General features: G+C 45.5%; 1 protein-coding gene across 1 annotated transcript; it reads right to left on the bottom strand.

The window, feature by feature from the left end:
• Positions 1-343: 343 nt before the first annotated feature.
• LOC134741790 (uncharacterized) lies at positions 344-20,870 on the bottom strand. Its single transcript, XM_063674685.1, has 11 exons — positions 20,446-20,870; positions 19,483-19,534; positions 18,953-19,148; positions 17,584-17,815; positions 17,024-17,264; positions 16,670-16,768; positions 16,137-16,269; positions 15,872-16,046; positions 14,493-14,661; positions 11,887-13,734; positions 344-1,997 (listed from the first exon to the last, which is right to left on the bottom strand). Exons 1-11 carry the CDS (start codon positions 20,684-20,686, stop codon positions 1,799-1,801), a joined length of 3,585 nt encoding a protein of 1,194 aa, XP_063530755.1. The 5' UTR covers positions 20,687-20,870; the 3' UTR covers positions 344-1,798.
• Positions 20,871-21,056: the final 186 nt, after the last annotated feature.

Raw genomic sequence — 21,056 nt, 5'->3', positions numbered from 1 at the left:
ATTCATAAACATTTTAAAACCGATCACTACCTACCTGCCAACTTGATACGTTTTATGCTACCCTCTGAGCTGCACTACGTTTTGCTTTATTTATTTTAAGGCTTGGTTATTTTTCTTTCCTTCAAACAACAAAAAAGCATTTTAAAATGAAAAACCATGTCTACAAAAAATTCACAAAAATTTGATTGTTATGACAAGACCTGGTGTTTGCCACTATGATTCACTTTTAGCTAAAATTTATTTAATTTCTACAATTTCTTATAGGACTGTACACTGAGTCACTCTGCAAACGAAACGGTATACAGATAGAAAATAAAGGGCAGGTGTTATTTAAAAAGCAATGTCATAAGAAGTTTCGTTTATTTTTATAATTTAACAACAGCTATAAAATAATTTAAAATATAATTAACTATCTCAGTAGCTTATCATAGGTCCCTTAAATAAAATGTATTCACAGCCAAGCTTTGACCGTTGACTTGCAATGTTACGGCAAAAAGTGAGGGTGCCATGTCTGTCTTACGGAGAACAGATAATTCCGTTTACAATAACTTATTTTGCTACGTTCCTAAATATTGCGGTAACATTAATTCAGATTTGACTATTGCATTGCTGCTACTTTATGAATACTGCATTGTATAAAGGATTTGCCACACTGGATGCGTTCTGCGGGCAGCGGTCAGGTCAAACCCGCATTATGAAACTCGTGTGATAATACTCGCTAACGCTCGTTTCATAAAACCACACTTGTATTTTAAGGCCTCTCATTATGTATCAGTTGCATAAACTACTATTCTAAGGGCTCCAATATTTTTTTTATATAATTGCTTTAAATCTATTTGCGTAACTATAACTGCGGTCAGTCAAGTCCGATTTTACGGTTTCAAATTATGAATAGCAGCAGGGTGGCAGTTTTCATACTCAACTTGACGTAACATTGACGATTCTCGTGACGTTGTTTGTTGCGTAGGTGCTCAGTCTTTTACCATACTAAACTACCGAACAATTTACGCCTGATGTTTTAGTGGTCTAATTTTCATTCAAGCGTAATCTTGTTTTCAGAAGGGTCATAATTGTCATAAATTATACTTAGAGGAAACATTAGGAATTACATATTTATTACTCAGGATTTTAGTTACATTGATAACGATAATTTCGTATGGAGATTTTATGACAATTCAACTTTGGAAAGGTTTTATGGCCGAAATTATTTTCAGCGTTACGAAATAATCGTCGCTGGATGTTACCACGATAACTTTTACGTTTTACACTATTCCGGTAACCAAAAGTTACATATATCCGTTCGTTACAATAAACCTACACCGGAATTCTTCATGTATTTTAGTTATATTATAAAATTTCCCATTTTTTTTTTCTTCTAAGGCCCACGGTCCTGCTTATAGTAGGTGCTAATTAGTTCAATGTAATGGTTCTACCATTTAAAATCGGAACATATTAGGTATATCTTATGTTTCGTTCGATTTTAGAACCAAATTAATTGAACTTAATTCTTCCAGTATTGATTTCAAATACAACTGCCATTTTTTCTTGTATGATGGGCCTTATCAACTAGGAGCCTTCACCGATTTAAAATGAAATTTAAAATTTTAAATCGGAACAGAGTTGCACAACTTCAGTATCGGTTGTTTTCAAAACAAGACTTCCAACCATATTTTCTACATCATTTAAAATTAAACTGCAATTTTTCTCGTATGACGATAGGGCCTCAGGTGATAGTTTTTTTTATTTGAATAGACACTTACAAAGTCCCGTTCTCGTCTCGTAAAGTCCGAGGCTCAGGTCAGAGGGCCGGGTCGAGCGGCGTGTAGTCGGCCTGGCGGGGCGCGCGCACGGCCAGCGCCAGACGGCCGGCGGCGGCGGTGACGAGCACGCAGCAGCCGCGCACCAGCGCGCCGCGCTCGGCCGCCAGCGCCAGCTGGTTCACCAGCCGCCGCTCCACCTCGTGCTTGATGGAGCGCGCGCCGTAGTGCACGTCGTACCTGTGGACGGATTTTTTATTATTTATTTATTTTAAGCGCTCCGGTGCTACCCAAAGTACTCATTTACTTTCATTTAATATAAACCATATTAAATTGACACAATGCCTGCTGCTAGCGGGGCAGGTCTGCCCCCACACATGATGTACATAATGTACGGCTTCAAGAACTCGAAACGCTGAATGGAGAGGACCTTTGGATTTCGCTTACCTTTGAAACTGTTGTCTTCTACGTCTGTGTTGTGTATATTCCTCCTGGTGCTTCAGATGATGTTTACATGAGCTGGTTCCACACCATTGAACAAAATATTGAAAAACTGAAAGGAGTAGTTCTCGTGTTTGGAGATCTAAATCTGAACCCACTGTATATGTCTCAAACTATTAAATGTTTTTATCCATTTTTTTACAATGTGTGGTCTGAATAAGATGAATGAAGTGACGAACGTGACGTGATGTGACGTGAGTGATAGGTCTATAAAAAATCAATTTGTAGCTATTAGCTAAGTTGCTTATGTTTACTTTAAGACTGTTTGTTTCTCAATAAATAATAAAAAAAAAAAAAAAAAAAGAATGCGTATAGTGGAAAATTAGACGTTGTGCTGGTGTCTGAGCGTATTCGCGGTGTTCGTGTCATGGAAGTAGAGGGTGAAGGATTGGTTCCTAAACGGGATGCATACCATCCGCCGTTGGAAATATCGGTACCTATTGCAGAAGTGTTACGACCTTCTTCTGAACGCATAGAAGCAAGTAATTTAGACTCGCGGCAAGACTGGGATTTCAGTAAGGGTAACTATGAACTATTGTATGAACTGGTCTCTGCAGCAAACTGGCAGGATATACTTCAGGCTAAAAATGTCGACACTGCAGTAGACTTATTCTATGATAAAATGTATGGCTTTTTTGATACATGTATACCCAGAAAACGTCGCTCGAAGGGGGTTAGTAGACGCTACCCGGTTTGGTTCACGCCTGATCTCGTTGCTGACATAGCACGGAAAGCTCGTATCCACCGGACCTGGAAGGCTACCAACAACATTGCAGCTTACAACGAGTTTGCCCAGCTTAGAAGGGATATTAAAAGAATAATTGCTTTGGCGTATGACAGCTACATTGATCAAATTCAAAGTGATGTGAAAAGGAATCCTCGCTCGTTCTGGCCGTCACAAGCCGAAGGGTGGGTTTGCTGACGAAGTCATGTTCGAGGGAAAGCGATTCGCGGGAGCAGAGGCGGCGGTAGCTTTTTCTAGGTTTTTTGCTGGCGTCTTCCTACCAGAGGTCCCACTATTGGATGTGAACTTGCTTCAGGACTGTGGCCGGAATCATTCGCAGTGTATTAATATTTCTGATATATCTGAACAGGTGGTTGCTGGCATAAAACGGTTAAAGGACGTGAGTTCTGTTGGACCTGACAATTTTCCAGCATACATCGTCAAGGGGTGTATGGAGCAGTTGAAAGTTCCCATTCATTTCTTATTCAACCTGGCAATCTCAACTGGCACTTATCCGAAGCTATGGAAGACAACAAGAGTGAGGCCTATTCCAAAGACTAGCGACACCGCCAATGTTGAAAACTATAGGCCTATAGCTGTACTTCCAACATTGGCAAAGTCAAGGTCAGTCAGGGTTCGATACTTGGCCCGCTCATATTTGGACTCATAATCGATGACCTGGAATCTGTGGTCAAGCATGCTCAATGTTTGTTATACGCTGATGATTTAAAGCTTGTGTATGGAGTGCAGAGTAGATTGTGTCTGTCTTCAAGACGATATTACCTCAGTTACTAGCTGGAGTATAGCTAATACGCTGCTTTTTAATACATTGAAGTGCTCTGTGTGCACGTTTAGTCGTTCGGCTACCCCCCCAACTTGAGCAGTACACGCTGGGAACTGTAGTGATCGCCAGGGTCTTTTCAGTAAAAGATCTTGGAGTAACCTTTGACGAGCGCCTAAGCTTTCACGAGCATATTCGTACACTCGCGGATAGTTCCTTAAGGAGACTAGGCTTTGTGATCCAGTGTGTCGCAGTGTCAAGGACTTCTGGGACATTGGAGCCATAAAGATGATTTACAGCGCATTGGTCAGAAGTAAGCTTGTGGCCTCGTTTATCATCTGGCACCCGTACGAGTCCACTTACGCCTTACTTCTAGAGAAGATCCAAAAGGCATTCCTAAGATTCCTATTTAAAAAAAGATTTGGTTATTATATCTGTTGGGGAAATGTAGTTGATAGTCTAGCATAGACCGTAATTTGGGACTAACCTGATGACGTGTTAGACTTTCTCCAGGGGCCCCTGTTCCTTCGATGATGAATGTAGCAACCTCATAGGCTGGAGTCGACAGACGATCTTCTATTTGTGCTGGACACTTGGTATGGTTTGATTTTGGGTTTTGAGCTCAAGCTTCGGAGCGAGCGATGCGACGGCGTTTTCGTGTTTTTAGATCGTTGTGTAGAGAGAGTATGGCAACACTCGAGTTTCGGTGTTGCGCGCTTTGAATAGCGTTCCGTTTTAGGCTTGTCCCGTTTGGACTATGCTAGTTATTCGATTAAGTATTAACCGATTTAGAAATAAGAACAGAAAAATACGTAGTATTTGTGCGTACATATAAAAGTACCGAACATGCCGCCGGCCATAAAATAATGCTTATTTTATTTAAGAACTATCATACAAAATACTATGCTAACTTAGGGCTAAGACATGTAATGCTATACCTAAGAAATGCCTATTCAACAGGCAGTGGGCAGACCTTAACTACAGGTCGCTTAGTAAGACTATTACCGATGCGTACAGTTACGACTCTGGTAATACCGTCGGCGCCGGGATGCAGTTGATGCACGCGCGCGAGACGCCATTGTAGTGGTGGCAGTGTGTTGTCTATCAACACAACTACAGAACCCTCCCGAAGGGGTGTGTTAGTATTGTCGTGGAACCATTTACCTCTTGGTTGTAGCTGGTGTAAATATTCTACGCTCCAGCGTTTCCAAAAATGTTGAACAGCTTGTTGAATAACCTGCCATCTAGCGAGGCGGTTTGGGTTGTCGTTAGACAAGTCAAATTCAGGTAAAGACGTTAATGGTTCCCCGATGAGGAAATGTCCAGGAGTAAGGGGTAATAGATCAGTAGGATCATTACTAAGTTGACAGAGAGGTCTTGAATTACAAACCGATTCAATTTGACAGATCAAAGTATTAAATTCGTCCTGAGTCAGTTTTAGTGTACCTATGACACGATGTAAGTGTCGTTTCAGACTACCTACGGCTCGTTCGACGAGACCGGCAAAATGCGGAGCATACGGAGGATTAAACTGCCAGGTGATTTGCATATTTGTCAGCTGGTTGTTTATAGCAGTCTGATTTGACTCGTTTCGCAGAAACGTGTAAAGTTCGGAAAGGTACCTGTCACAACCTACAAAGTTCCGTCCGCAATCGGAACGGATTGTTTTGCAATACCCGCGTCGGGATATGAACCTACGCAATGCGTTCAGAAAAGATTCGGTTGAGAGATCGGGAACTAATTCTAAATGGATTGCTTTCGTTGATTGGCAAACGAACACGCATACGTATGATTTGTAAACTTTCGCGTTACGAAGTTTACTTGATTTAAGAAAGAAGTGTCCCGCAAAGTCAACGGACGTATTTAAGAAGGGACGAAGTGATCGAACCCTAGTAGTAGGTAACTGAGCCATCGATGGCTGTGGTGTGACAGGTCGTGCACGAACACAAGATACGCAGCGTCGTGTGCGCATACGCACAGCGTCGCGAGCACACAGGATCCAGTAGGTCTGTGCGAGGGCAAACTGCAAAGTTTGAGGTCCCACATGTAAATGTGTTTTATGATAAAAATCAATGAGAAGATTCGTGAAATGGTGTTTCTTGGGTAACAGAATCTGATGCTTGGCATCATACGGTACGTTGGCCCGATTTATTCTGCCGCCGACCCTGAGGAGTCCGGCATCGTCCAAGAAAGGTTTCAGTTTCTGAAGACGTTTTGTACATCTGTCGTCGTCCTTAAGACGCGAGATGTCTTCAGAAAAGCATTCACTTTGGACAAGTGATATAATTAGACTGAGAGCTTGTTTTGTCTCAGGAACTGTGACATGTTTAGTCGTAGGACTATTGGCTTTACGACATTTATTTACGAATCTAAACATATACGAAATGACGTGTAGCATCCTTGGAAGCGATGAGAATCGCTCAATGAACTCTAAGCTCTTAGGTTCATTGGTTTGTGTGAGAAGAACATGCTTGCGACGTTCTTCGTCGGTGTGGCATACGACGTTAGTCTTAGGCCACTCAGACTCATTTTTACTGAGCCAAGCAGGTCCCGTGAACCATAGTTGATGGTTCAACTGAGATGGGAGAACACCACGAGACGCGGGGTCTGCGGGGTTGTCTGCGGATTGAACGTGGTTCCAATGAGAGGCAGGCACGTTGCTTGTTGTCTTCGCGATGCGGTTAGACACGTATGTCCGCCACTTGTCTGGAGACGAACGTAACCAGGCAAGAGTTATAGTGGAATCGGACCAAGCGTAGACTTGGTCGAAAGACAATCTACTGCTGTAAGCAGTGAGGACCTTTTTTATCAATTTTGACAATAGATGAGCACCGCATAGCTCCAATCGAGGGGTAGTAAGCCGTTTCAAAGGCGCAATTTTTGTTTTACCTATGAGAAGGTGGGTGCTGATGGCACCGTTCGAGTCAACGACACGAATGTAGACGCAGGCGGCGTACGCCTTTTCAGATGCGTCTGAAAAGCCATGAAGTGACACTTGATGTGTGCTAGGAAGCACATGACGAGGTAACGCAATGTCTTGTAGTAGCGGCAGTTCGTCGATGAACCGAAACCACAAGTCACATATACCCTGAGGAGGGGCAGCATCCCAACCTGAGCCTGATACCCATAAAAGTTGGATTAAATGCTTCACGAATACGGTCACTGGACTTAGAAATCCGAGGGGATCGTAAATCTTAGCGATTTCTGCCAACATTATACGTTTCGTACATTTGCGTGAGTTAGCCACTCCATCCGTTTAATAGGAAAAGACGTCGGATTTAGGGTTCCACTTGAGCCCTAAGACCTTGACAGAAGCGTCAGTGTCAAGTGCTGACAAAATGAGAGCGTCATCATGAATGGAAGCGTCATCGCTTAAATGCGATAAAAACTCAGAACTGTTACTGGTCCATTTGCGGAGTTCGAAGGTTCCTGCTTTACAAATGGAAGTTAGTTGATGCTGAAGAGTGATAGCATCTTCAACCGTATCAACTCCAGTAACGACATCATCAACGAATACTTCGTTAAGAAGTACTTGCGAGGCAAGTGGGAAGTTACCAGCTTCATCAATTGCTAATTGACGAAGTGTACGCAAAGCTAGGAAAGGCGCGGAAGCGACGCCAAATGTGACAGAGCACATACGATATTCCTTTACGGGATCATGGGGAGAGAATCTCCAAAGAATCCGGTGGAAGTCACGGTGTTCTTTACAAAGACCGATGTAGCGATACATCATTTTGAGGTCTGCCGTAAAGACTATTTTATGAAGTCTGTACTTCAGTAAAATATCAGAAATGTCATGTTGCAATTTCTGACCCGTGAGAAGATTATCGTTAAGAGAACGACCTGATGTAGTCTTGCATGAAGCGTCGTACACAATACGATACTTCGTACTCTTCGCAGTAATCGCAGTGGATGTAGAACTCTTCACCACGACGTGGTGGGGTAGATAGTATGGAGGAGTGCCAGGACTCGCTGAGTCAGTGACTGGTTCCATATGTCCCAAGTCTAAATATTCTTGGATACATTTATTATAGTTCTCACGCAAGGCAGGGTCGCGAGACAGGCGTGCCTCTAGTTTAGTTAAGCGTGAAAGAGCTATAGCACGAGACTCGCCCAAGGGCGGAGCATTCTCCTTGAAGGGTAGGGAAACTGTATATTTCCCATTTGCATCTCGTGTGTGAGTATCGACGAAGATCGACTCACAGCGTAATTCATCTTTTGTAAGATGTGGATGTTCTGGTATGGATTCCAACTCCCAGAACCTTTGAAGTTTCATGTCAAGTTGGCAAGTACTCAAGTTGACACTTAATCGTTTCATACTTTCATATGAAATTGGACCACCTATCAGATAACCAAAAATGCTGTTAATGGCCACGGGTGTGCCCGGTGGACCCTTGATATTATCCAGCAGCAGTATGCTATCAAGATAATCAGATCCCAGTATCAGTTCAACAGGCCGCGTTGAGCGCAGTTCTGGGTCCGCTAGATCAAGATTTTGAAGGTGTTGAAACTTATGAATATTCCCAATTGATTTAGGAATATAAGCAGTGTAGCTTGTCAAGTCAGCTAAGATATAAGCTTCGATGTGAAGCTTCGGCTCGGGTTTGTTGTGAGGTGTGACCTCGCACAACACGTAACCACGTGGCTGGACTTCGCCACCAATACCGGTGAGAGTGGTGCCCGTGGGCGCGGAGTACCGCGGCAGGCCGAGACGTTGGACGCACGACTCAGAAATGAGCGTGGTCTGCGCACCTTGATCCACAAGGGTGCGAACGGACCGCGGCGTGTAAGGCCCCTGGTTCAAGGGTCGTAAATTTACAAGCGCAGTCGTGAGCAAGACCGTACAGTTCTTACTAGAAGGATGCCCCGTAGCTCCATGTAATGGAGTGGGCGAGGAGGTTTCCGCTACTGAGTGCAACTCAGGGGAAGAAGAAGACTCCGTAGTCAGTAAGACGGTTGGAGTAGGCGCATCTTCATGCAATGAAGAATGGTGCCTTTGAGTGCAGACGCGGCAAGTATGGCGCGACTTGCAATCTTTTAGTTCGTGGCCAATGAATAAACAATTGGTACAAAGTTTATTTTGTTCCACGAAATGTTTTCGTTCTTTTAGAGCGAGCGCATTAAACTTCTCACATTTATATAAAGGATGAGAATTGTCCTTACAATACGCGCATTTACATTTATTTAAATAATCCACCGCAGTTGTAGCATGGACGCTCATAGTACGCGAGTTACGCGCAAACGAAGAGTTATTATTGCGCGGTGCATTATATTGCACATCGGAGTGCGCGCGAGTAAGCGACATCGCACGTTTTCCCGCCATAGCATGGCGCGATGACGTCACCGCAGCTGGGCGGGCCGAGCCGGCCGCTCCGCCAGCCGCAGCGAGCGCGGGCGCCGCGCGCTGCGCAGGCCCCGCGGAAGTACCTAAAGTACGCGCGGACGCGGTCATCACTTCAGATGCCGCTAATTCCTTATCGAGGAAATCGAGTAATTCGGTCACGTCAGGAATTTCACATGAAGTTTTTAATGATAATTCGAAACGCCTACGAATATTAGGTGTAATTTTGCGTAGCAAAATATTTAAAAGTACGAAACTCCAGTCGTCAACTGGTAAACCTAATGATTTCAAAGCAGTAATATTCTCGTGATAACAATTCATCAAGTTGCGTAAACTTGATTCAACATTTTTCTCATTAACTGATTCACAGTCATAAATGTTGTCAAAATGTTTTGTTGAAATAATTCGTTTGTTTTCATAACGCGAAATTAATACCTGCAAGGCATTTTCGTAATTAGCATCCGTAACAGGAATAGATTTGATAAGATTATACGGTTCATCTTTTAAAAACAATAACAAATACCGGAAGCGTTCGACATTTGTTAAGGTGACGTTGTCATGTACAAGTGATTTAAATAAATCGTAGAAAGCATTCCATTCAGTTAGAACACCTGTGAATGTTTGAAGCGATAAGCGCGGTAAGCGAATATACGATTGATTTGATTGCTGAGCGCAGCAACTCGCATGTGATACCCCATTAAGTCCGCCGCAGACGGACGTAATGCTTTGTTTACGCTCCTCCTTAAGCGTGTCCAAGGCAACTTGGACCTTAAAGTATAACGAATCAAATTGATTTCTCACAGCTAAATTATCATCGCGGTTGAATGACTCATTCTTTGCCGATAATTTCTCAATTTTCGCTTGAACTTGGAAAAATGATTTTTTGATTGAAGCTAATTCCTTAACTCGAACTCGAAATTCCGCTATATTATTCGAACAGTCTACAATTTTTTGAATATTGTTAATCGCTAAATCACGTTCGAATGTCAATTGTTCAATCTCCATAGCGGTCATTTTATAAGAAATATAGTTAATTTACTGTGGAAAATAATAATATTATCACGAGGTAAGAGACTAAACTTGTGTAAATATATTTGAACAATGTATGTATGTATAGTGTATACGTTATGTTAAGTTTTTAAGATCTCTAAAATGGCTAGGTACTAGCAAAAATGTTAGTTAGTTAATAAAATAGTTATATAATCTGTCGCAAATTAAAAGTAAGTTGCAATTAAACATGCAATGTTAATTACAAAGATAATAGTTCCCGTCGGTAGAACCCGAGCTAAAGAAATCTGAACTCTGTGCCGTACGCAATACGGGCGACAGTTTACTCGATACTGTAATTATGACAGCAAACGATAACTTGGTTTTGGTATGTTATACCTGAACCTTAAAAATACACTTAAGTACGTAAATACTAAATGTAATGTAATGTACGTTGTACAAAATAAAGAAATGAGTTGCGACAAACTATATTTAGACCTAGAAGTATGTACTAGGCAAGTGACTCGCGCGCCGCTGTAGGTATATCTACCGCCCGGTTCCGAGAATTATAAACGAATATAATTTCGCTAAAAGTGCTCAAAACCATATGAAACTATATATAATTAGAATGATCTCGTTGAGATCTAACTGTACGTATCGGTATTTTTGAGAAATATTGCACGACGTTGTCGGAAACTCGATATTTGTATTTGTAAGCGGAGGTAGGTTCTCGCTAACTTACGAACAAAGAAAAGGGAATTTAGTTGAAATAACTATGTACAGCACAAATAATACGCATAAATCGATACCAGATAGTGGAATCCGGTTCGAAACACAAGTATGTTGGGGAAATGTAGTTGATAGTCTAGCATAGACCGTAATTTGGGACTAACCTGATGACGTGTTAGACTTTCTCCAGGGGCCCCTGTTCCTTCGATGATGAATGTAGCAACCTCATAGGCTGGAGTCGACAGACGATCTTCTATTTGTGCTGGACACTTGGTATGGTTTGATTTTGGGTTTTGAGCTCAAGCTTCGGAGCGAGCGATGCGACGGCGTTTTCGTGTTTTTAGATCGTTGTGTAGAGAGAGTATGGCAACACTCGAGTTTCGGTGTTGCGCGCTTTGAATAGCGTTCCGTTTTAGGCTTGTCCCGTTTGGACTATGCTAGTTATTCGATTAAGTATTAACCGATTTAGAAATAAGAACAGAAAAATACGTAGTATTTGTGCGTACATATAAAAGTACCGAACAATATCCATTTATGTATCCAACGAAATATTTACTCGGATGCCTCGGATATAATTCCCTAGAGGTAAGGCGCAGCAATAAACTGCTGACCACCGCTTGTCGCATACTGCATGGTAAGTCCGACTGCCCGGGGCTTGTGTGGCTCGAGTTTTACGGCTGTATGTCCCGGACTTGGCAAAAATGCCTGAGACCGCGAGCGCGTCCACTGCTGGTGCTGGCAGTGCCGGCGGCGCGCACGGTGTCGCATAGGACTTCGCCGCTCTATCGTGCGCTGACGCTGCTCAATGCGCTCCTGACATCGGCACCTGAATGTGACTTGTTTGCTTGGAGATGGGCGACTGTGTGCCGTGAACGTAAGTTATGCGAGTTGGATGGCAGGCTGTCCAGCACTTATGTTTAATGTCACTTACATTAATTGTCTCTATATATAGTTCATGTATTTGTATACTGATTACCGTGTAATCTGCAATGTTTAATTTCTCGGTGTATTGGCTTGTCTGTAATGCCGGGTAAATATATTGTTAATAATAATAAATAATACCCACCCGTCGGCGAGCGCGCCCAGCACGCCGCCCTCCCAGCGCAGCTCCACGGCGTGCCGCGCGCGCGCCTGCTCGGCCCAGCGCACCAGCTCCCTCTGCACCAGAGTCAATACCCACCCGTCGGCGAGCGCGCCCAACACGCCGCCCTCCCAGCGCAGCTCCACGGCGTGCCGCGCGCGCGCCTGCTCGGCCCAGCGCACCAGCTCCCTCTGCACCAGAGTCAATACCCACCCGTCGGCGAGCGCGCCCAACACGCCGCCCTCCCAGCGCAGCTCCACGGCGTGCCGCGCGCGCGCCTGCTCGGCCCAGCGCACCAGCTCCCTCTGCACCAGAGTCAATACCCACCCGTCGGCGAGCGCGCCCAACACGCCGCCCTCCCAGCGCAGCTCCACGGCGTGCCGCGCGCGCGCCTGCTCGGCCCAGCGCACCAGCTCCCTCTGCACCAGAGTCAATACCCACCCGTCGGCGAGCGCGCCCAGCACGCCGCCCTCCCAGCGCAGCTCCACGGCGTGCCGCGCGCGCGCCTGCTCGGCCCAGCGCACCAGCTCCCTCTGCACCAGAGTCAATACCCACCCGTCGGCGAGCGCGCCCAGCACGCCGCCCTCCCAGCGCAGCTCCACGGCGTGCCGCGCGCGCGCCTGCTCGGCCCAGCGCACCAGCTCCCTCTGCACCAGAGTCAATACCCACCCGTCGGCGAGCGCGCCCAGCACGCCGCCCTCCCAGCGCAGCTCCACGGCGTGCCGCGCGCACGCCTGCTCGGCCCAGCGCACCAGCTCCCTCTGCACCAGAGTCAATACCCACCCGTCGGCGAGCGCGCCCAGCACGCCGCCCTCCCAGCGCAGCTCCACGGCGTGCCGCGCGCGCGCCTGCTCGGCCCAGCGCACCAGCTCCCTCTGCACCAGAGTCAATACCCACCCGTCGGCGAGCGCGCCCAGCACGCCGCCCTCCCAGCGCAGCTCCACGGCGTGCCGCGCGCGCGCCTGATCGGCCCAGCGCACCAGCTCCCTCTGCACCAGAGTCAATACCCACCCGTCGGCGAGCGCGCCCAGCACGCCGCCCTCCCAGCGCAGCTCCACGGCGTGCCGCGCGCGCGCCTGCTCGGCCCAGCGCACCAGCTCCCTCTGCACCAGAGTCAATACCCACCCGTCGGCGAGCGCGCCCAGCACGCCGCCCTCCCAGCGCAGCTCCACGGCGTGCCGCGCGCGCGCCTGATCGGCCCAGCGCACCAGCTCCCTCTGCACCAGAGTCAATACCCACCCGTCGGCGAGCGCGCCCAGCACGCCGCCCTCCCAGCGCAGCTCCACGGCGTGCCGCGCGCGCGCCTGCTCGGCCCAGCGCACCAGCTCCCTCTGCACCAGAGTCAATACCCACCCGTCGGCGAGCGCGCCCAACACGCCGCCCTCCCAGCGCAGCTCCACGGCGTGCCGCGCGCGCGCCTGCTCGGCCCAGCGCACCAGCTCCCTCTGCACCAGAGTCAATACCCACCCGTCGGCGAGCGCGCCCAACACGCCGCCCTCCCAGCGCAGCTCCACGGCGTGCCGCGCGCGCGCCTGCTCGGCCCAGCGCACCAGCTCCCTCTGCACCAGAGTCAATACCCACCCGTCGGCGAGCGCGCCCAACACGCCGCCCTCCCAGCGCAGCTCCACGGCGTGCCGCGCGCGCGCCTGCTCGGCCCAGCGCACCAGCTCCCTCTGCACCAGAGTCAATACCCACCCGTCGGCGAGCGCGCCCAGCACGCCGCCCTCCCAGCGCAGCTCCACGGCGTGCCGCGCGCGCGCCTGCTCGGCCCAGCGCACCAGCTCCCTCTGCACCAGAGTCAGCAGCTCCTGCCGCGAGAACGGTAGGAAGTACCTGGAGATAAGCACCAGCCATCATTGTTACTTACATTTAAGATGTATATTATTAAATCATTTTACGGTTTAGACTCACTTGTTTTAGTCACTCGCGCGACATGTTTCGGAGAGCCTAGTCGCGCGAGTGACTAAAACAAGTGAGTCTAAACCGTAAAATGATTTAATGTTAGTATGTCTCACAACAGTTTAAATTCGATTATGTATATTATTTAAAAAAAAAACCATCAAAACTTCCACGTTACACGTAAAAAACTATGTTTCAAAGCCAAAATGTTATAATTTTTAGAAATGTCCGAAAATCTGTAACTAGTTTTTTAACTGCTCAAAAAATTTCACGAGAATAGGTTGTGAAATGCGACCCGTAGAGGTGAACAGCCGAATATACGAAATCATTTTACACAAGCTGAGACGGAGACGCCTAACGCGGTCGCTAAGTCAGTCGGCAAACTTTTTTACAGAAAAACCAACCACAACAGAAATCATCATCAGTTGTAGGAATGTCAAAGAGTCACAAAAGTTAATTTGAAGTTAGTTTTGAGTTGGTTTTGGTTAATAATTTTTTTTTTATGTATATTGTTATATGAATAAATGACTATGGATTTGACCGGTCTAAGTGCCAGTTGCACCATCATATAATAAAATTTGGCGAACTCTTCAACGGTGACAAACAGTTTGGTGCAACCGACCCTAAGAGTTCGTTGTGTGGGTAGCCGCGGTTTGCCGACAGGCTCGAGGTCAATCAGTAGGATAACTTACACAATCTCATTGATCCGTCCGAGGAACTCGTCCCGCCCGAAGTGCCGCTTGAGTATGGGGCGCACCACGCTGTCCTTGAACGTGCGGGACACCTCCAGCGCCTCCCCTCCCGCTGCCTCCCCTCCCGTTGGCTCCCCTTCTGCTGGCTGTTCGGCCGTCGCGGGCTCCTCTATCAATGTACCATGGGACATCACAAAAATACACGGTACAGATCAATTACAGACATGTCGGCCCCTCATAGACAATATTGGGTGACACGTCGCACACGATAGGCGTGGTACATATCAGGGTTAATGAAGACACTATGTTATTTTAAATAATGTTACAAAAATGACATGCCAACCCAGAGATAAGCCAGGATCTTTTATTGAAGTTGAAAGTTCCGTCTAGGCTATTCGGTTGAAGAGATCGGATGCGGATCCACTAAACATATATAAAACAACGCGCCAAAAGTATCTGACATCCCAGATAACTCTTCCAAATATGGATAAATTTTTAAAATTCACGTTCAAAAGTACCTTTTACAGTCTTAATTGTTTTATATATAAAGACATGACTTGTTGTTAAGCTGTTGCAGTATAGATCCGAACCATTCGTAGGGCTCTCACAGGGAACCATCACAACGGCTATCAAAGACCTTACTAAGACCAAACACCAGGAAGAATGGGACAGTTCTGACGGGTCTAAAGCACTCAAAGCTCTTAAGGGGTAGACTCTGGTTGGAGCAAAAAGCTTTGGAAACTTAGCAAACGGCAACTCCAAATAATAACGGGGGTGTTTACTGGCCATTACGGGGTCAATGGAATCCTGGCCAAGATGGGGCACGCTGACAACACCGATTGTCGTATGTGTGGCGAAGAGGAAGAGACAATAGTTGGAGCAAAAAGCTTTGGAAACTTAGCAAACGGCAACTCCAAATAATAACTGGGTGAGCAAAAAGCTTTGGAAACTTAGCAAACGGCAACTCCAAATAATAACGGGGGTGTTTACTGGCCATTACGGGGTCAAGGGAATCCTGGCCAAGATGGGGCACGCTGACAACACCGATTGTCGTATGTGTGGCGAAGAGGAAGAGACAATAGAGCACCTTATGTGTGAATGTCACGCCCTCGCCAGACAAAGAATGAAGGACTTTGGAACAGGCTATCTGGAACCAAAGGAATTCAAAACGCTACCCATAAGGTCCATCATCCGGCATATGGAGATGGTGGGGAAAGCTCTCGAGTAGCGGACGGATCTTTCCTAGGGGGTAACTGCACAAAAGATCCCTATGGGTCGAAGTGATAATAAAGTGATAAGATAAGCTGTTGCAGATAGTAGGTGTAGATAGTAATGAGGCGTTGTTTGATTGGCTGGTTTAGATGCGGAGTGGATTGTACCTCCATGCGCATGCGCGGTGAGGGTCCCCTTGGCGCGCAGCTGCGCCTTGGCGTCGGCCTCGCGCCGCAGCTGCAGGCCGTACTGCGCGATCTCGTCCGCGGCCAGGTTGGACGTCATCACGAACACCGCGTTCTTGCACTCGATCAGCTTGCCCTTGCCGTCCGTCAGGCGACCCTGCGGTATCACGTAGGGGTACATTACTGTACGGTGCACGGACAACCGGACCCATTCCTCCGCCTCACACTTTATCGAGAAGCTTCATACCTCGTCAAACAGCTGTAGCAACACGGTGAGCACGTCCGGATGCGCCTTGTCCACTTCATCGAACAGCACCACGGCGTCCGCGCGCCGCGCCAGCGCCCGCGTTAGCTGCCCGCCCTCCTCGTGGCCCACGTACCTGACGACACAGGTTCAATTGGTAAGGTTAAATAGCTCGCCGCCCTCAATAAAAACCGGCCAAGTGCGAGTCGGCCTCGCGCAACAGAACTACATCATCTGTGAAAATTTCAACTGTTTAGCTATCACGGTTCACGAGATACAACGTGGTGACAGACAGACAGACGGACAGTGGAGTCTTAGTAATAGGGTCCCGTTTTTACCCTTTGGCTACGGAACCCTAAAAATTAACATTGTGTTCTCTACTTCTCAGACCATTGTACACCATTTGTTGTCACTCCGGCTGGCTCTTCTTTTCAAAAGTTTGCCGACCCCCGAGTTAGATCAAAAATCGTTTTAGCCTCTTGCCATATTTATATAGTAAATTACCATGTTAGCTCAAAATCGTATAAAGTGCTTACCCCGGAGGAGCACCGATGAGTTTAGCCACCTCATGTTTCTCCTGGTACTCGGACATGTCCAGCCGAATGAACGCCGCCGGGTCATCGCGGTGCATGTACCTGCGAAACACCATTGACATATATATTACTTCGTAAAGACTGGCCTGACGGGCATTACGAAGGGAACTGGTTTGTTGGTGTCAATATCGCATCTGTGTGATCTGTGACACCAATACGATCCAGTCGTGAGCCAAAGTACGCAGTGTGAAGTGATCACACAATGGCATATCCACTGCAGAAAACAGAAAAACAAAAAGATTGATTTCATATCATCGGCAAGTAATTCCAGATTACATTACAAATGTTTTGACTAACCTGGCGAGTTGCTTAGCCAGCTCAGTCTTCCCAATCCCCGAGCTCCCCAAGAACAAGAACACCAGTGGGTGTTCCTCATCAGCCCATCCGTTTTCCTTCCGCCTCACGGCCGCCGCCACGGTCTCGATCGCGGCCGTCTGGCCCACTATGAACTGCTTCAGGCGTTGCTCTAGAGGGAACCTGCGGCGTTCCTCGGCGGCGGCGGCGGCTAGCTTTTCTTCCCAACGAGCCGAGTGCTCTACTGTAAGTTTAAGGATCGGGTTATATTACATGTTCAAGCTATGTTCAACCTTGACATTGAGCTCAGAAAATATTTTATGTGATAATTACACATATATTATATTAACTATGACTCAGTTTTAATAACCCATAAAACAAGAGAATATTACAAGATGGATTGATCAGTAGCCTGATTGAGCAATTGGGCAATTAAACTGTCATTTTATTTTTTGATTCCGTGTCCGATAATAATTTTAATTTGACATCTGTCATTAACTTAGGTGGTGTCATTAAATTAGGGATATAAAAACAGGGTTACAAATAGATAGTTGGATACTAACCAATGAGGTCTCTCGTAGGTGAGGGATCTTTCGTATAGTGCAGCGCGCGGCGGCCGGCGTGGTCGCGCGCGGTGGGGTCGGCGCCGGCGTCGAGCAGCGCGGCGGCGGAACCCGCCGAGTCCGCCAAAGCGGCGTAATGGAGCGCCGTCCAGCCGAGGAACGAGGCACGCGAGTTCATGGAAGAGCTGAACTCGTCCTCACGCCGCTGCATCGCTTCCAAGGGATGCAAGCCCTAAAATTGCTTAGCATTAACCCGCACAGCAGTAGAGCAAATAGAAACTGAAAGTATTTACTAAGTTCATAAAGCGGGCAGTCAGTGCCTTAAGGGTGCAATATAACAACACGCTCAGGATGCTGTTGGGACTGCCCATCAGTATTGTATTGCAGCGCATCAGACACCATACCATAAATGAATTCAGCAGCCCCGATTTACACGAAAACGATCCCAAACCCGGCCTAGCAGCTTCACCGATGTAGATAATCAAGATAAAAGGAGAGCCCTAAATAAACCTTGAAGAGCGGATATCTCAAAAACTATACAAGATATCGAAAAACTTGACTGAATAAATCTTGTAACAAATTAAATCTCTTTTCATTTTGTATAAGTGGCCAAGTCGCTCAGACGCAGTTTCCGAGATATAATCGAAAAACCGAAAAATGGAACCTTCAAACCCTCCCCCCCCCCCAGCACCAGGGTTATGGCCAGGGACTTTTGATATGTTCATCTCTAACTAGTCCAAACAAAGCTACGAAGTTAAAAATTGTGTTCCGTGCATTTCCCTCTATACCTTTTTTGGGCATTTATTTCCTAGCCTATAAGTTGACTCGACAGGTTTTTTTTACATTATTAATATTTATTTTGTATTTGTTTAATTGTTGAATTTTGTGATGTGCCTTTTTATTTGATGCATTTGATTGATTTATGACGGAAATTTTAATTAAATTAAATTTAATTTTAAGTTCATTTAATTTTAATATTTTGTTTTAATGTACCTGTTTATTGTTATTTTAATTGTGCTCGTGATTTTAATGTAATATGGATCTTGTTCCTGCATTAAAGAATACAATACAATAAAATAACAAATGTAAATAGTAAGAAGTTCATAAGATAATCAACAAAGATGCCTGTTTGCGAGCCGAGCAGCAGCTTTCCATCAGATCAGATAAAAAGATTACCGCTTGCAAACGACACTGCTATGCCCGGACCAGAGAAGAAATAGAGAAATAAGTGCTTTACCTATTAGGTAATAGTACGGTAGGTATGGTAAAATTTATCATTAATATGTTGTGAGATCGCTTAAATCTTATCATAAATGAGTTTTTATCCATATACTCTAAGCTTAGATATTGTTTATGGGGTGACAAGTACCTGCTGCTGCGCGGCGGCGGAGGCGCCCGCGTACTTCTCCTGCAGGTCGGGGCGCGCGCCGAGCCGGAGCAGCTCGGCGACGGCGGCGGGCTGGTCGTTGGCGGCGGCGACCATGAGCGCCGTCCAGCCGAGCGCGTGCCGCCGGTCGGCGCCGCCGCCGTCACGCCCGCGACTCTCCTTTGCTGATTCTACCTGCCTACAAATTACATTCTTGTTTAAGTCAATGAGGTTAATTATTAGGAAATAAAGAAAGAAAGAAATACTTTTACTTCACATCAAAATTTGTACAACATTTGGCATTTGGCAAACAGATAACAAAACAAATTAGACGCTAAGATGGGAGCCCCAGCATATTGCCACGGCAAGCCATAGAAAATAAAATAAATAAACTAACCTAACCTAACAACTAAACTAAACTAAAATTACGCGTTTCTCCTCATTTCGGGCTACCGCCAATGTAACGTATATTCAATTATGATGACAATGAAATTCTAGGCTAAATCAATTTCATGTGTGTGATTTTTTCTTACCTGCGAATTTCTTGTAAATTGCCAAGTCGAGCTGCTTTGAAAAATCTTTTTTCTGTAATTTAAACAATTTGTCCATTACATTTTTAGCAACTAAAACTAGCACAGGACATTGTAAATGTTAGCATGTCTTTTAAAATCAGAATTTTCTTTGATTGTATGGAATTGGTTTTCTGTGGCGGGTTTGGGTGACTTAAATATTGATGTAATAAATAAAGTGTCTTAATACTATAAAAATAAATGCATTTTGCATCTAGACTTTTTTTTATCCTTTTCCAGGCTGCACCAATCTACAAGGTATACCCAAAAAATCAGAATATATTCCAATTAATCCAGCTTTGATTTTGAGGAGACACATTTCCCAAAAGTGCAATCTAATTTAAACTTTTAATTGGAATACCTACTAAAGTTGAAATTCTATTCTCGCGTAGGTATGTGGTAGATAAATCATATTATGCCTGGAAAATTGTTAATTAATAATAAAGTACTCATAGATAATTTATAAATGATGTTTTAAAATGCATAAATGTTATTATGTTGAAGTTTTTAAAAACCTATTGAGCTATAGTAAAAGTATGATCCACCAAATGGTTAAGCCCTGATTGTATGATAAAATGTGGAAACTAGTATTTGCTCATACAAAGATATTATTACGTTCTTTTTCGTTCTTTGGTTTATTATTTCATTTTGAATGGGACAATCTAATACAAAGTAGTAAAGAACATAAAATAATTCAAAATATTGTGCAATTCGGGGGTTTTTTAAATATAAATTCCAGTTTCGAGCCCTGGCCACAGTTCCTTTTTTCATACATAGAAACACCGAATATGCAAAACTCCTATGTAAACATTTCCCTGACAAGGTATAATAATTACTTAATAATTCAATTACATACTTTTGGACTTTGAGAGTAACCCATGACCGTTTTCTCTATGAAGCTTTGTATTAATAAAATATAAAATGTACCATTATATTGATGGTCGGCAGCTACAAGCGCTAGACCGATTGTAGCCACTCCGACGACGGCGCGCGCGTGAGAAAAGCGCCCGCCAGCATGTTCGCCGCTGCCGCCGTCACCGCTGGATCCCGCGCTGGTCGCGCTGCTGCCGTCCACCAGCCGCCGGGCTAACACCGCAGAGAGCCGGACCGCGCGACGGATTGTTTGCAAGTTACTCCTCACACATTGCATCCCAGACATTTTTATCATTCAGCTTGACAATTGCGTTCTTGAACTCGTATGCTTGAGTGACTTATTGGTATGCAGCAAAATTGTAGGTAACATTGTAAGTTGTTTTTTCAAATTATTAGCGTTAATTTTCCATTTTGTTTCTTGATTTTATTACATCAGTGTCTCGAAACTCTTAAATGAATTGACATGACATTGACACTGACAGTAACAGCAGTGTCAGCAGTACTGTAGTGACAGTGAAAAATAAAAATGGCTGGTGCACATAGATAGTAGGATCCTATAGATGAGCTATAAGCGTGAGTTCGTGAGTAAAACAGCTAAATCACGTATGATGCCGTTGATAGAATATGATTCTGCAATGACCAAGGAATGACCCTTAAGTGAGTTT

Source organism: Cydia strobilella, chromosome 5 (assembly GCF_947568885.1).
Source record: "Cydia strobilella chromosome 5, ilCydStro3.1, whole genome shotgun sequence".
NCBI lineage: Eukaryota > Metazoa > Arthropoda > Insecta > Lepidoptera > Tortricidae > Cydia > Cydia strobilella.
The sequence above is the reverse complement of the archived record's forward strand: the minus strand, read 5'-3'. Positions and strand labels throughout refer to the sequence as shown.